Below are 15834 nucleotides of genomic sequence, written 5' to 3'. Positions count from 1 at the left end.
TAGTGACACCGTTATGAGGAGGGAAAGAAAAAGAAAAAAGAAGAAGAGAGAGAGAGAGCATTACCAACGGTAGTGTTCTAATGAACGAACTCATGCTGCTTGTAAAATGTAAAAAATGTAAATTCAAGGAATTAGTTTTTAAAGGACTAATTTTAAACTGTACAACGATCTATGTTAATGGATAAAATGTCTGAAGAAAGGGAGGTTTTTAAGTATATCGTTTGACTTAGACGAATGCGCTTAAAAAAATAAAGAAAATTGAAAGATATCACGTTCTACAGAAAAAAGGGACGTAGAAAAGAGAGAGAGAGAGAGAGAGAGAGAGAGAGAGAGAGAGAGAGAGAGAGAGAGAGAGAGAGAGAGAGAGAGAAATTCTCCGTTCTGCGGAAACAGTTAATGGGTAAAATATAAGGAGCGTTACATTATGAAAATTACATTTCAAGTTAACTCATTGTTAGGACGAGCGCGTATGTAAATGGTCATCAAATCTTATTATTCCTCGTCACGTTTTTCCTTTAATGAATGAAGTCAAGAAATAATTGGTCTGTCCAATGCAGAATGTCAGTTGCAAAGAAGACCGCTCACACAAACATGCGTTCAGAAGAAGAATGATGGAAGGAATGAGTATTTAAGAAAGAAGATATCCAATTTTGCACGTGAGATGGATTCTCGAAAAGGAAGAGGAAGAAGGATGAGAAAAGGTGTTGTTAAGATTGGTGAGGACGAGGGAGCCACTAGCGAGAGTTATAAGAGGAAGAGAAACGGGGTGAAAAGAGGGTTGCCAAGAGGGTGGTATGTGACGTCATCGTTAAGGGGTTGCCCGGGCAACGAGAGTCGTCCGGCGCTTTGGGAGGCCGTAGCGCGTCGCCACTGGCGGTGCACCGTAAAAATCAATTTAGACGTCGGCTAGGCGAACGAGCTAGCTAGCTAGCTAGATAGCTAGCTAGCAAGGGGTCGAGAAAGAAAGTAAGCGAGGAGCGAGCGAGCTAGCAGTGATCGGCTCGAAACTACATACGTGCTCGTCGTTTGAAACGAGTCAAGCCGTGTCGAGTCGTCACGAAGCGAGGCCAGGCGAGTGCACGCTTCTCAAGGCGTCGAGCTCGACGCGGCTTTACCACCTCCCTCTTTATCCCTTTCTCTCTCTCTACCTCTCTTTCCCTCCACCTTTAGCTTCCATCATTGCTACCGTCAGCGTCAACCACTACTGTGCCGCGCCACCGGCAGCAGCGGTAGCAGCGCAAGCACCGAAAGCTCGCCGAGTTCGGAAACGCTTCGGCAGTCGCGAGTGGTCAACTCGTTCGAGCGGGTTACAGAAAGAGAGAGAGAGAGAGAGAGAGAGAGAGAGAGAGAGAGAGAGAGAGAGAGAGAGAGAGAGAGAGAGAGAGAGAGAGAGAGAGAGAGAGAGAGAGAGAGAGAGCGAGAGAGAGAGAGAGAGAGAGAGAGAAAGATCGAGAGAGAGAAAGAGAAAGAAAGAGACAGAGAGGGTGGGAGGGAAAGGGAGAGAGAAAAAGAGCGAAAGAAAAAAGAGAAAGAGAGAGAGAGAGAGACTCGTGCTTGCGATCGTGCCGCGCACTAAAGCACGCATTTCCGAGAGCGCGAGCTCGAACGCGCAACGGCGAAGATTAGAACACGAGAACGAATAGAAAGGACCGTGACCAAGACGACTACGAGACGAGGACGAGACGAGACGAGACGAGGACGAGACGAGACAAGGACGAGACGAAACGAGACGACACGAGACGAGACAAGACGGAAACGTGCCGGTGACGCGGACAACCAATTTTCGAATCGAAACGCCATACGACGACGCGACGAAATACGTATGGACGTCGAGAGGACAAAGAGGAGGAACGTTTTCACGATGCTTTCGGGCATGCGGAGCTTTCAGCTCTGACATGCGTCGGGAGCGGAATCAAGCTCGACGACACTCCTGCCGCCGCCGCCGCCGCCGCTGCTGCTGCTGCTGCTGCTGCTGCCGCTGCTGCTGCTGCTGCTATTGTTGCTGCTACTCTTCTCCTTTTACGTGCGCCATCGAGTTTTCCTCCTACGAGGGCTTTCTTCAAAGGCAACGACGACGACGACGACGTATCGTCGAGTGAACCTCCGGGGATTCGCTAGGTTGGAAGCTCACGCGAGTGCTTCTAGAAGTTGCCCGATAAATTCGAACGCGCCATCGAAAGAGAATTGCTCTTCTACTTTTTATTATTTTTCCGCGATAACACGTAACATCTTTCGATACATTTCTTTGATTCGCCGATACAGTTAATTATGTGAAAAAGCTCCGACAGTAGTAAGAGAGGAATATTGCGTGCATTCCGTTCTAGTACGATACGATTGAAAGCTCGTTGCTTTTTGTACGGCGAACGGTGGGAAAGGCCGATAAAAAGGAAAAGAAAGATAGAAAGAAATAAAAAGGAATAGAGAGAAAGAGAGAGAGAGAGAGAGAGAGAAAGAAGGGCTCTCGTAATTTTAAACACACGTTTGGGCCCTTCGATATTCTTTTTTTATCGTACTACCCGACGCCGTCCTTCATCGTTGTTCTTCACATTTTTTATCCGTCGAGACGCGCCGAATTATATATCGGTCAGGAATTTTTTTCAATGGTACATGGTTTATAGAGATTTTTTCTCCTTATCGGTGATGATCCTAAGAGTGCCGCTCTTTTTCGGCTGATCGCCAAGATCAGCCGCACCGGCGTTCCGCGCGCAGAGAATATGTTACGTATATATTAAACAACATTACGTATCGTACGATTTGAAAGCGTGCTCGAGCTCGAGATGAAGAGAGAAGTGATATTATCACAAGCGATATCCTGCTGAATCATGAGAAAATATATAATAAATACTATATAAGAAAGATTTCTTCGTCCTAACTAAAATTTGATGGAACTCTGAGAATCAAAGGACATCTCGTTCCAACATGTCGTCCGTTTTCGTTATTATTACTTTTACGTGAAAAAAGAAGGGTGAAGAAGAAAGTAGGGAAGAGATCGCAGCTTGCGAGCTCGTTAACTCGAGAATGTAGTCAAGAAGAGAAGAGAAAGATAGCGATCGAAGAAAGGATTCGTGTCGAGAATGCTGGAAGACGAGTTCCTCCAGTGTTTTCGAGAGTTTAGCTGTTTGAGTCTGTGTCGTTCAAGGACGAATCTTTGTCAAGGTCGATCCTAACGCCTAGACGGCGTGAAGATCGAAGAAGAAGTAGAAGAAGAAGAAGAAGAAGAAAGAAAGAAAGTAGGAGAGGAGGAATGCAGTGGTACGATGTGGAGGTTCGAGGTCAATCTCGAGTCTAATAGGATAGGGAATCGTGATATCGTTGTGGTCGGCGTCACTTTCGATGTCACTCTCGTCATCGACGGCAGAGGTTTGCCGTTGAGCAGAGAGTACTGCCAGTGTTCGGACGCTTCCATCATCATCGATGACCTTGGCGAACGAGGAACGCCGAGCGAGAAGCAGCCTCGAGCATACGATGAGCTTCGTTAGAGATCCTAGAAGGAATTTTCGAATTAAATGCGATCTTGGTGAGATCGAGAAATAATACTTGCAGGTGATAGATGATAAGAGGAGAAAAAGAGAGATAAAAAAGGAGAGACAGAGAAAGTGAGAAAGAGAGAGAGAGAAAAGAAAGATTCCACCGTCGAGCATGGCCTCGGTGGCAGCGTGGCTGCCATTCGCCCGTGCGGCGGCGATCGGTTGGGTGCCGATCGCCACACACCCACTGCCACCGCCGCCGATACCGAAGGATCGTCGCAAAGCCGACGACGAGAAGCTCCTTATTAACGTAAGCGGTCGTAGATTCGAGACGTGGAGAAATACACTCGAAAAATATCCGGACACGTTGCTCGGTTCGAACGAGCGCGAGTTCTTTTACGACGAGGAGAGCAAGGAGTATTTTTTTGATCGCGATCCGGACATTTTTCGTCACATATTGAATTACTACAGAACCGGTAAGCTCCACTATCCGAAACACGAATGTCTGACAAGTTACGACGAGGAGCTCGCTTTCTTCGGCATCCTACCGGACGTGATAGGCGACTGCTGTTATGAGGATTATCGCGATCGCAAACGCGAAAATGCGGAACGTTTGATGGACGACAAACTCAGCGAAAATGGCGATCAGAATCTTCAGCAGTTGCTCGATATAAGACAAAAGATGTGGCGAGCCTTCCAAAATCCACACATCTCAACCGCGGCATTGGTCTTCTACTACGTTACCGGTTTCTTCATCGCCGTGAGCGTGCTGGCGAACGTGGTGGAAACCGTGCCATGCGGCAATAGACCTGGTCGTGCGGGTACACTTTCATGCGGCGAACGATACAAGATCGTCTTTTTCTGCCTCGACACCGCCTGTGTCATGATCTTCACCGCCGAATACTTGCTCAGGCTTTTCGCCGCGCCAAGTCGTTGCAAGTTCGCGCGATCGGTGATGTCGATCATTGACGTAGTCGCTATACTGCCCTATTACATCGGTCTTGGTATAACCGACAACGACGACGTTTCCGGCGCTTTCGTAACTCTACGCGTATTCCGCGTATTCCGAATCTTCAAGTTCTCCAGGCACTCCCAGGGCCTCAGGATTCTTGGTTACACCCTAAAGTCCTGCGCATCCGAACTTGGCTTTCTTGTATTCTCCCTCGCCATGGCCATCATCATCTTCGCCACCGTCATGTTCTACGCGGAGAAGAACGTTGACGGTACGAACTTCACCTCGATACCTGCTGCCTTCTGGTACACCATCGTTACGATGACTACGCTGGGGTAAGTTTCTGATTTTTTTTCTTTTTCTCTCTTTTATGCCTCTCTTACACCAAAACTTTAAGATATTGCACCTGTTACTTATCTTGCTTATCATTTTTTTTCCCGCGAACGAAAGGATAAAACATTTTTTTTCCCTTTAAATTCTATCATTTTGAGATTAACTATTCGTTAATTAAATATTCTACGTATTAATATTATTTAATGATATTTCGCCGATTGAAACGTTTTTTTTCATTCTTATACGACAAGTGACATTAATGATATACGTTTCGCTCTCTTTATATTAATTTCGTGATATCATCCTGGTAATTAGGTCATCGTTAAATATAAGGAATTTACATAATGGAGAAATATTCGTAAAAAAACTGCTGATAAAAATAAATCGAGCGTAGTTTAAATTAGATTGGAGTAATATAAGTCAGTGGATTGATAGGTCCTTTTTTCCTTGCTGAAAATACGAATCCCTTCTCAAATACATGTCCAACCGTATACGTTTCATGGGAACGAACGTACTGAACTCTAGCAAAGTAATTGGCTCTGTGCAAAGCGCCTAAAGGTACTGCAAGCACCAGTCTGGGCGATAATTTTAACGGAGCTCGTTGTCGACCCTTTTATCCCGAAGGGCTTTTGCGCTTTGTTAAATTCTGCCGGAGAAAGCATCGTTTCTAAAAGCCGTGAAGCGATTCTTTTCTTCTAATTATCACGGTCGATCCGCGTACTTTTCTTTTCTTTTATCTTTTTAGTTTATATTTACTATCTCTTTAGTTTCGATCGAAATATCGTATCTCTGAGAGCTGACATTCCATAAGAAAGAAGTTGAGAACTATTTTCCGTTTCTTTTTTTTTTTTTTTTTTTCTTTTTGTATAATCGTTAGCTATCATTATTCTCTACGAGAGGTGTAGATGAATAGATAGAGAAAAGAAACGAGTTCACTTCGAAAAAGTCATTTCTTTCTCATTTGTTTCATTTGTCTCTTCGAAGTAAATTTCATGCGCTCGGTCATCACTTTGAGAGATGAAAGAGAGAGGGGGGGGGGGGAGAGAGAAAGAGAGAGAGAGAAGCAATACCGTTAATTTCCTCAGACGTGCACTCTCTCGGTTTGGAGAATTCCTTTAATTTTTATTGACGAGTCGATAAAATCTCTCCGGGAAAGTCAAAGTGCTTGATTGACTCATTTTAAGGTAACAATAAATAAACAGACGACGAACGTACGCACGGCTTCTCATTTATCAATGATTTAAGATAATAGATGATAGTTTATATTATTTTTTAACGTGAAACTTATTGAGAAATAACGACTTATTTCTTTGCCTGATTATCAACGGAAGTACAAATTTATTTAACGTATATATATATATGTATATATGTTGATGCACATATGAACACATACGTTTGTATTCGTGTCATGAAAATCTATGTCAATGGCGTTTTGTTTCGTTTTCGCATGGACAGCTGACAATCAGACACAACTTGAGTCACGCTGACGACGGCTTGCACCAACGCGTTTCAGAAATAGAATTCTCGATGGTCTATTAGTCTATCGGAATGTAGCATTGTTTCGCTTCTCTTACCAAGACACGATTTATTTATTTTATTCTAGTCGCAAGAATGATGACCGAAATATTAGTTGTTCTTCTTTGATTTTCATCGATTATTTTCTTCGTCTTTTTTTTCTATTGAGAATTTTTGTTTTTCTTTTTTTTTTTTGAGAGAGAATTACATTTCACAAGCTTAAAGATCAATAGCATATCATATAAAAAATATGTATGGATATTGAATTAATTTAATTTTTCTTAAATGAATCGTCAGAATGTCGAATAATTCTTTGATTTAAGAATAACTCTGTGTTGATATAATACATGAGACTTGGATTACCATTACCGGAACAAGGAACATTTGTTTTTTCAACTTTGTACTTGCTCATTCGTCAGTTTGATGTTAATTTATGGCATTAAAGATCAACTGATCAGTTTGTGGTTGACAAATGATACACGTGGCACTATTTTTCGCGTGTTGAAGTATTACTTAGCTATCTTTTGGTTTGCGTGTCCAGCAGTGCCCAGGTTACTTCCTTCAAACTTTAACGAGGGCTATCAACAGGTGCCTTGGATCTTTGCTAACGCGATTCTATGGTTGCTTTAAAAAACTATTACTTGTACGATACCATTCGTGTTATTCAATTTAATTTTTTTCTTTTGTTGACTTATCAAAAAAGATACTATGATCGAATTATCTTTAATACTGTTAATATTAATTTATCGATTTATTTTCATGAATTCTCTTAATAAACATAAACGCATCAGTAATGGCCGAATCTTGATTGCAATTGAATTCGTTGATCGAACGATGTAACTCGTATCGACTATGTATGTGTATATGAGCGAAAAAGATATCGAAGGATAATTGATTATATACAGAGCGGAAATGCGCGCACGAAAGATTACTCAGATTCGTATAGGTTGCAATGAGAATAATCCACCGGGCGAATACATTGTCTAGTCTATGTACTATGCATAATTTGTCTGTAAATTCACTGTCGTATTCGCTTCGGCAAATCGACTGGAATTTCGCTTCTGCATACACCCATGTTCATATACGATTTCGCTTATAATACCGAATATTCTCAAATATAATATATATAAGTATATAGTGCGAACTCTCTTTTCTCTTTTATTAAGATGTTTTTATCAAGAACGTTATGTGCTTAAACATTTTTTCATCTCGATTCTTATTAATTCATTCTTATCAGTTATAATAATAACGATCATATGTATTTATGTATATATGTCTCTTTAGAAGATTCGTTCTTTTTTTTTTTTTTTTTTTAAATGAAATTAGATAATCTTAATAATATAATTAGATAACTATTGTACATATATGCTGAAATTATTTATTTACAAAACAAAGGATGAAAAAGATGATATAAATTCAGATAGGATCCTATATCATTTGTAATATTAATATATGTGAAACGATTCCTATTGATAAATCACAAGCAAAGCTATGTATGTACCTTTGTTACATTGGTTACATTCGAAAAGCTTTCGTAGCGTGCTTATTCATTCGTTGATTTTTAATGCACCATACAGAGTAAGAGTGTGCAGATGAATGTATACGCATTACGTCGTTGCATTGCGGTCACCCGACTAAAGCTGTGCGGAGGTACGAGCTTTTCGTCGCTATTTTCTCTCGATAATCTCTCCTAGAGGAATTATCGCGTCCTAATTGCCCCACAGAGGTAGACAGATAGATATGTTCGTGTAGCTCTGCATAGTAGAGATAGAGAGGTGAATGTAGATGGGTGCGCTATTACAGATAGAAATATTTTTTTTTTTTTTTCCTATATCGTCTTGCACAGTGCCAATACTCACAGGAACGAGCAATGTGAAAGCTATCCTGAATCCGTCGAGGAAATACGATACATCTCTATACTTCGTTGCATTTGTAGATTATTCTGTCTATTTGGGATGAGTCGTACAAAAAAGAAAACAATGATAAATGTTAAAGGTTGTGCTTTCTTACAATCAGTATAGAAAATGAGCGAACAATCGGTCATATTATGAATGGACCAATTTTTATTGATAGAAATGAAAAAATCTTGACGATTTTTTCTTGAAATTCGAGAAATATTTTCAATCGATAATGAATTAATTTAATGATCAAGAGAGTTTCTGTAACATCTTTCCCGTTAGAAGTATGGCTCATGAGGATTTAACGAGTTTCGGCTTTAATACGCTCAGTTTACCGTTGATTTTGATGGCTCAAGAGATGCATGAATTTCGTAGCTTGATGCTCCGTTAAATCGATTAAATTTCTTTCTTTCTCTTTCTACATCTCTCTCTCTCTCTCTCTCTCTCTCTCTCGTTTTATCACCCGTTAGCTCATATAAAGTTTCGAAGATTTTCTTGATGAATCATGAATACTAGTGAAATGAAAAAGTATATACATATATTGGAGAGTACTATATTCGCTTAAAAATATATAACGATGGATCCAAAAGTTAATAAAGTATTATGGTACTATGTAATACACACACACACACACACACACACACTCGGCTGCATACACAAACACACGCTAATCTAGGCTTTAGAAATCTATCCGGTCTCACGATGAATCGATTTTAACTTCGGCTCCTTCCCATATACTGGATGAATAAAGAGAAGAGGAGGGAGAGAGAGGGTTAGAGATAAGAAGACGAGGAAGGGGATGCTACGAAGGGTTATACCAATCGGAAAATTCCCAAGGTCTGACCAGCGAGTAGGTAATGCGAAAAACGGATTTTCACAGAAACTTCGAATCTTGAATCAAATTCTTTTTATTTTGCCGAAGTAAAACGAATAGGAAGAGAGTTGGAAGTGCGAAGGGAAGAATAAGAAACAAAGAAAAGTAAAGAAGAAATCGAGAACAAGAATTTGCGAGACTAACCGAGGACTTTCGAGAAGAAAACTTTCTTATTCGCCGTTACGATTATTTACTTTTCGTTTTATGCATAATTTTACTTTTTTTTGTTAGAGCCCGATCGATCGAACCGAAAAAGAAGAGTTCGGTCGGAGGGAAAGGGGAAGGGAAAGGGGAAGGGAAAGGGGAAGGGAGAAACGGTATATGCGAAAATATATGTGGGATAAATCGTTTAATAAAATATTAGCGAGAAAAAAAGCGAGCCACGATCGATTTCGATAGCTGTAGCTGTTCTTCGTTGGACAACTTTGGTTCGTGCCAGACATAAGACGATTTTTGGCGAACGTGGATACGAAAGCCATACCAACATACCAATAAGATATTATCCAAACCAGTAGAGCGGTGGTATACCTCTACATACCGATAGGATGCTTTGGTGTACCTTGGTACGTATGGCAGCATACCGCTCTAATACCAGTTCGTGTCTTTCGTGCATTGTACTCTAGTATGTTTCGTTGCAACGTTTCATAGGCTTTGCCAAAAAGTACTTGTTGTACCATTTATATCTCAGGATAAACTTGTATGCATTTATAGCCTCCATATATAAAGACATTCTCGTACGTCTTTTAAAACGATAAATTCTTATCCAAAAATATATCCACAATTCTTGATACGATCTTAAAACTTGTATATGTATTTGTCATCATATCTGTTTACTTTATAAACTAATGAATTACGAGACATATTCATAAAAGTATTTACGTGATAAAAAAGATTTTTTTGATAAGATTAAATATCTCGAAGTATAGAATTTTTCTTCGAATAATATTTAAAGTGTCAAATTCTCTAACAACGGGATACACCGTGTTAGCTGTTATAGCACGTTCAACAGAGCGTTAACTCAAAACAGGGAATAACTCGAATACCTTAAAAACAAAATAATATGTTTACATTCAAGTGTACGTGCGAAATATTAAAATTTCGTAGCTTTGTGTTTCATATATTATACCATTATAAAAATTCTAAGGTATTTCATTATACCGAATTTCTCGTGTTTACGTATTAACGTAACCCTTTCCCTTTTTATAACTATGTGCTCACATTCTATCTCTATTATTTCGCCAAGGTTTTAAAAGCATGTACTTACATCGTTTTCATCATAGGGGGTTAACTCGAAGTTCCATGGCTTCGTTGGGGGTGAAAAGAGGCAGAAGGAATGAAAGCGAATAGCAAGACCGCTGGTCAGAAAATAACCTGGTAATTTTCCTGTTATCTGCGACCATAATCGTGGTATTTTAATGCCCATGGGAAAGTGTACTACGGTCTGTGTTACGTTCTTCCATGAATTGGGTGGACTTCGTCTAATGACGATTTTTATCTTGAAAAATAGTCCATGAAAACTCTACCGACAAAGTCGTAAACCTAAAATTGTTTGTACGTCAAGAAGTTAAAGGTTATAAAAGTAATATATATTTTACAATAAAATTTTTTACAATCGCCGAAATACTGTTTATTTTTATACGTCTGTTATTTCATGATCCGATTTTAGCTTTTCCTGCAAACTTGAAATCTTCATATTATATAATTATTTTATATTAATATATAAAATTAATATATAAAAATTCGTATTATATACATACGTAATAGAAATATTAATAAATAGAAAAGTAATTAATGGTTACTTAAGTATTAATTGAGGATAGTAATTATGGTTGCTTTGAATCAACACCTTTGAATAGAATAACAAGAAAGTGAACAACTAGAAAGGGTCGTTGATACTTATCTCGATATCTCTTTAGAGAAAAGATAACAAAAAGAGTCTGGAAAGCTTCGTTGATAGATCGAAAGTTTAACTTTCTCTGTGAGTAACTTAAAGCAGGAATCTCTGATATATTTTTTTTTAATTATTGAATTGATTCGTTAAACTTTACATTACTCATTTTTTATTATTACTTTTTATTGAAATATTTTTATGATCTCTATACCAATAATACTCATGTTTCATAAAGAGATATCACTATTTTTCTTACTGAAATCATAAAATCTCATAGAGTAGCATTACTTATAAAACTAACCATGAAATTCGTGTTTTGTTAGACGTTATGAAAAAAGTTACGCGAGTCGCAATTTCCGGATTTATGAACGCCAATAGGTGACACTTTCCCTTAACTATTTTTTCCTTTTCTCGATTAAATCGAGAAAGCCTGACCTGAGATTTTGTGGCCGGAATTGGCCGATATCAAGGGTAGTTTTTAAAAGAAAGCGTGGTTTTATGGGGAGCGTACATAGTTGGGCGAGAAAAAAGTGCACTACGTATCGGATCCAAGTCTCACAGTATTTTGGAGTTATGCCAATCACTGTCGAAAATACGAGGAGTGGCAGAATGTTTGTAGATCACCTTCGGTCTACACCCTTCAGCGCTCTTTCAGCACAGTTTTCTTTCCTTATTTCCTCCAAATCTATCCTAATTTATTTAACAACGAGAGTGTGTATTATACACACACAAACACACACACACATATATATGTCTTAGCTTACATCTTATGTTACATTCGATAACTCATCTCCCATTTCGAGTGTTCTATTTTCTTTCATTTCATTCCATTTGCCTTTGTTACCTTTGATTTTTACATATGTAAGTATATACTTCTCTTTACTTTTTTCTTTTTCCCTTCAAATTTACCTAGCACTCATCGTAACATCGTGCCATTGTCGATTTAACGATTTGTTTGATACGATCAATTTTGATCACGTATGCTTAACGATTACGCTTATAGTCATGGCTTACGGGCCTCTTTACGTACGCTCTGCATCGCTTCGTCCTCTCTATAGACAAGGGACAAGTGATACAGGATCGTGTAATGGATGGGTCAATGAGGACGAAACATCGCGAGATAACGTTATTGCACGATAATTTGTGCACAGTAACCTCATTAATTGACCTCTAGAGAGAGATCAGGTAAGAACCGAAGATGTTCCTCTTCTATTTATTTTTTCTTTTTTCTCATTTCGTCGAGTTTCAATACTATTTCAATCAATATTCGAACGTAATGAAATTTTTCTTATATTTATATATTTTCTTATAATGTGTTAGAAAATTTTTTATAAAAAAAAATAAAAAGCAAAAAAGAAACCAAAAATAAATGTTTCCTATAGGTTCTAATCTAAAAATATCTTTTGAAATTAGATTATTAAGAAATTTACTACTAGTAAATTTTCATTTTGCTCTTCTCTTTCTTAGACATTCTCTTCTCGAACTTTTATGCTCATTTTTAAATTACTTTTCTTTAATATTACCATGTTCGAGTACTTTTACTTTTTTCACTTGGATCGAATTTTCATTTTGGGAAGTAACGTTATAAATAGCATTTATCCTACATATTTTTCCATGATAAAATATAAAATTTCGATACCGTTATATTTTTCATTGTATAAATCTAAAAATATTTTAACGTTTCACTTTTTTTTTTCCTAATATTTTATTATATCTACGAATTGATCATATTTCTTGTCTAATAGAATTATCTTCCTCTCTTTTACTTCTAAAACATTTTTGTTTCGCAATCCTTTTTAATATTCGACCGTGATTTCTTTTAATTTTTATAAGTTTTATATGTTTTTTAATCTTTATAAGTTTAATTTTTATAAGTTTTATAATCTACCTTTGATAAGTAATAATATGATTAAAAGTATAACTTAAAAATTAAGACTTTATAAAGATATAAAACAACTAGTGCGTAAATTAAATAACTCTAAGAGTCGCTTTCGTGAGAATGATTCTATTAGTGAATTAAAATAAACAAAAATAATTGTTTTCCTTGTTCTACGAAGCTTTCGGGACAATAGATTTAGATTTGCAGTTATGCAATATACATGTGGACTGAATCTGCCTGAAGCGTGAATCAATCAAATTGGTCGTCTCTAAATGAAACGATGGATTGATTGAGTGTAGAAATTCTGAATTAGATTTCGAGATATGTAATGAATTGCCAAACTAACACAAAGAAGAAGAAAGCACGATTGATAGGAGTGTTATGACCGACTGGATCGTTATTATATCAAGATAGAAATTGGAAATTGTTTCAAATTTATTAGGAAATTTCGTAGATTTTAGATATTTGAAAATATCGTATTATATTATACAAATAATGTATACTTGTTATTGTTTTTTTATTCTATTAATTTGTTATTAAATAAGTGAATCATTACAATATATATATTTATATATATATATATATAATATATATTATGCATACACATTATTTTTATCGTTACGATGGATCATTTGAATTCTCCCTTGGTGTGTTTTCGTTCTCGCTTTTCCTATCGATTTAATACTTATTCTTTTTTCTTGGCTAGGATGGATTTCGTAAAAAATTTCCGGAAATATAAAGCCTGCGGGGATTTCGTACATTGAGCCGGTCCGATATCCAATCTTCGTTTTTTCCTTCCCTCTCTTTACTGTTCCTTACTCTTACCCTTATTCCTTCTTCTTTATCCATGCACACGTTAGGAAATATCTTTCGTATTTCTAGTCGTTTCACCAAGACGTCAACGGAAGGTTCCTATCTTCCAGAAGAGGGGAAAAAGGCTAGGGAAAGAGAGAGAGATAGAGAGAGAGAGAAGAGAGAGAGAGAGAGAGAGAGAGTGTATGTGATTTATATCCAACCTCTATCCGGATGAATACGCCCTTCGACCTATTCCATTTAGTCCTAAAAGGTCATCCAATGGCTTTGCGCATAAAGGAAGCTTTTGTTGTGGACAGAGAATAAATAAGGTTTTCTTTTTTGTATAAAACATAAAAATTGATTTTTTCGATCAATTGACTAAGATTTCGAAACAATGAATTGAATTTTGTTATAAGAAAACGAATAAAATTCGATCGATTCTTTTCTGATACAGTAGATACTTGGGGTGTAAATAAGTCGACCAGCTTTCGAGCAGATTTATTCAAACACGATTGCGATAGCCTGACGTATCCACGATATACGATTATTCCCTAGAACCGTGGTATATAAACGGAACACGATGCGTAATTCATGAACTCAAGAGAACGTTGAGAAGCTTTGGGTACCAAGTTGTGATCAAGAGAAACGTGAAGCTATCGTTCTTTTTTTTCCCCCCTTTTCCTTTTTCCTTTCATTACCTTATAAGATTTATCACATTTATTAAATAGAAAGAAATTTATTAAAAATCCATTGCTTTGAATTCATGGCTGTGACAGTGCAGTTAAAGAACAGCGGTTTTATAAATCAGCTATGTCGTTTGTGAGATTCTCAGAAAAGAGAAAAAGAGAGAGAGAGAGAGAGAGAGAGAGAGAGAGAGAGAGAGAGAGAGAGGAAGGGAAATTCCATTAGCACGCTTTCTCCGTGAAATTAATTTGTTTTTTTAATATAACTCGATCATCGGCACAATCATTTGTGTGATTTTACATATGTACTGACATGGTGCACCTTAGAATAACTTTTGATTCATTCGGCCCTTTCGCCGAAAGCGTTCTTTGTGAGTAGAAAATTGAATGTCGACTGGTAAAAGTTGTAAAGTCAGATTTACTGAATTATAACGACTGCATGATTATGGGAAACGTTGAATATTATGAATGCGAAATGCCGGTCCCGTTGAAATTGCGTGCATTATGTATCTACGGATAGAGAATAAATAATCAGTGAAATTTTAGAGAACTTTCGATGCGAACTATCAGCATGAATTTGGGGGAACGTTCGTGTACAATTTACGCACATGCTGATATCGTATTTTCTACGTGTAGGTGCGTTAATTCTTCACGTAAGGCGGCCCTTTTCGAGTTGGAATTTTCTATTATGAATTATATTGCGAACATTGGATATTTTGCCAAATATGATACACGATAATATAACACGCGGCGTCGTTTAAATTAACGTTAATGAACGTGTTTGTTAATGAAAAATATAATCGAGCGATTTCACGAAACTTGAGAACACTTGTCGTAAATTATGCGAAATTTAATCCAATAAAATGTGCGAGAATCCGTAAAAATTCGTTAGATGGATTACGTAAATAACGTAATAGCCATAAAGATTTAATATTACGTTGTAATGCGCATCGGGAAACGAGCTTATCCATGAATATATTCTAACATAAGTATCGATGGTAATAATGTAATCGACAAGCTCTTTAAAATCTTCCGACCATATCGACCATACCTTTGCGTGCAGATTGCATTGCCTTTTTTTTTTCTCCTTTATTACACTTGACTCGTCGTTATTGCAAAGGCCATCACAATTTTATTTCGCGACCGCAATCCACGTTTGACTTCAAGATCGAATTCGATTTTAAATGAGATTCTCTATCACAATGGCTGCCTTATCTAATCTATCGCAAGCATTTAATAAACGCTCTATTATATATATATATATATATATATTATATATAATATATATAATATATATAATATATATATATACTTGTTTTCTAACAATTTCATAGAAAAACTATTGTCCAGCATGTGCGACGAGTAATTATTATTAATATGTATTATAATACTTCGGTCAATATAATCATTATGATGGAACTGTTACTAGATGATGATAACGTCTAGTCATTGAAAATTCTCAGTCATTCCAAAGCTGCAAATAATATTCCGGTGAAGATAGAAGACAAGCTGCCGAGAAGGGTGCAGAAGAATGGCAGGGGTAGTCT

The 15834-nt window shown here is 37.4% G+C and overlaps 1 protein-coding gene across 6 annotated transcripts in view; it reads left to right on the top strand.

The window, feature by feature from the left end:
* Window positions 1-68: 68 nt before the first annotated feature.
* Window positions 69-15834, top strand: part of LOC124425766 (potassium voltage-gated channel protein Shal) — a 96386-nt gene continuing 80620 nt past the window's right edge. For all 6 annotated transcript variants that reach the window (XM_046966601.1, XM_046966599.1, XM_046966598.1 and 3 more), the window contains exon 1: window positions 69-4754. In XM_046966601.1, coding sequence (XP_046822557.1) covers window positions 3640-4754 — 1115 coding nt within the window. In that variant the 5' untranslated portion in view covers window positions 69-3639. The remainder of the gene's footprint in view (window positions 4755-15834) is intronic.

Source organism: Vespa crabro, chromosome 7, assembly GCF_910589235.1.
Source record: "Vespa crabro chromosome 7, iyVesCrab1.2, whole genome shotgun sequence".
Lineage (NCBI taxonomy): Eukaryota > Metazoa > Arthropoda > Insecta > Hymenoptera > Vespidae > Vespa > Vespa crabro.
The sequence above is the reverse complement of the archived record's forward strand: the minus strand, read 5'-3'. Positions and strand labels throughout refer to the sequence as shown.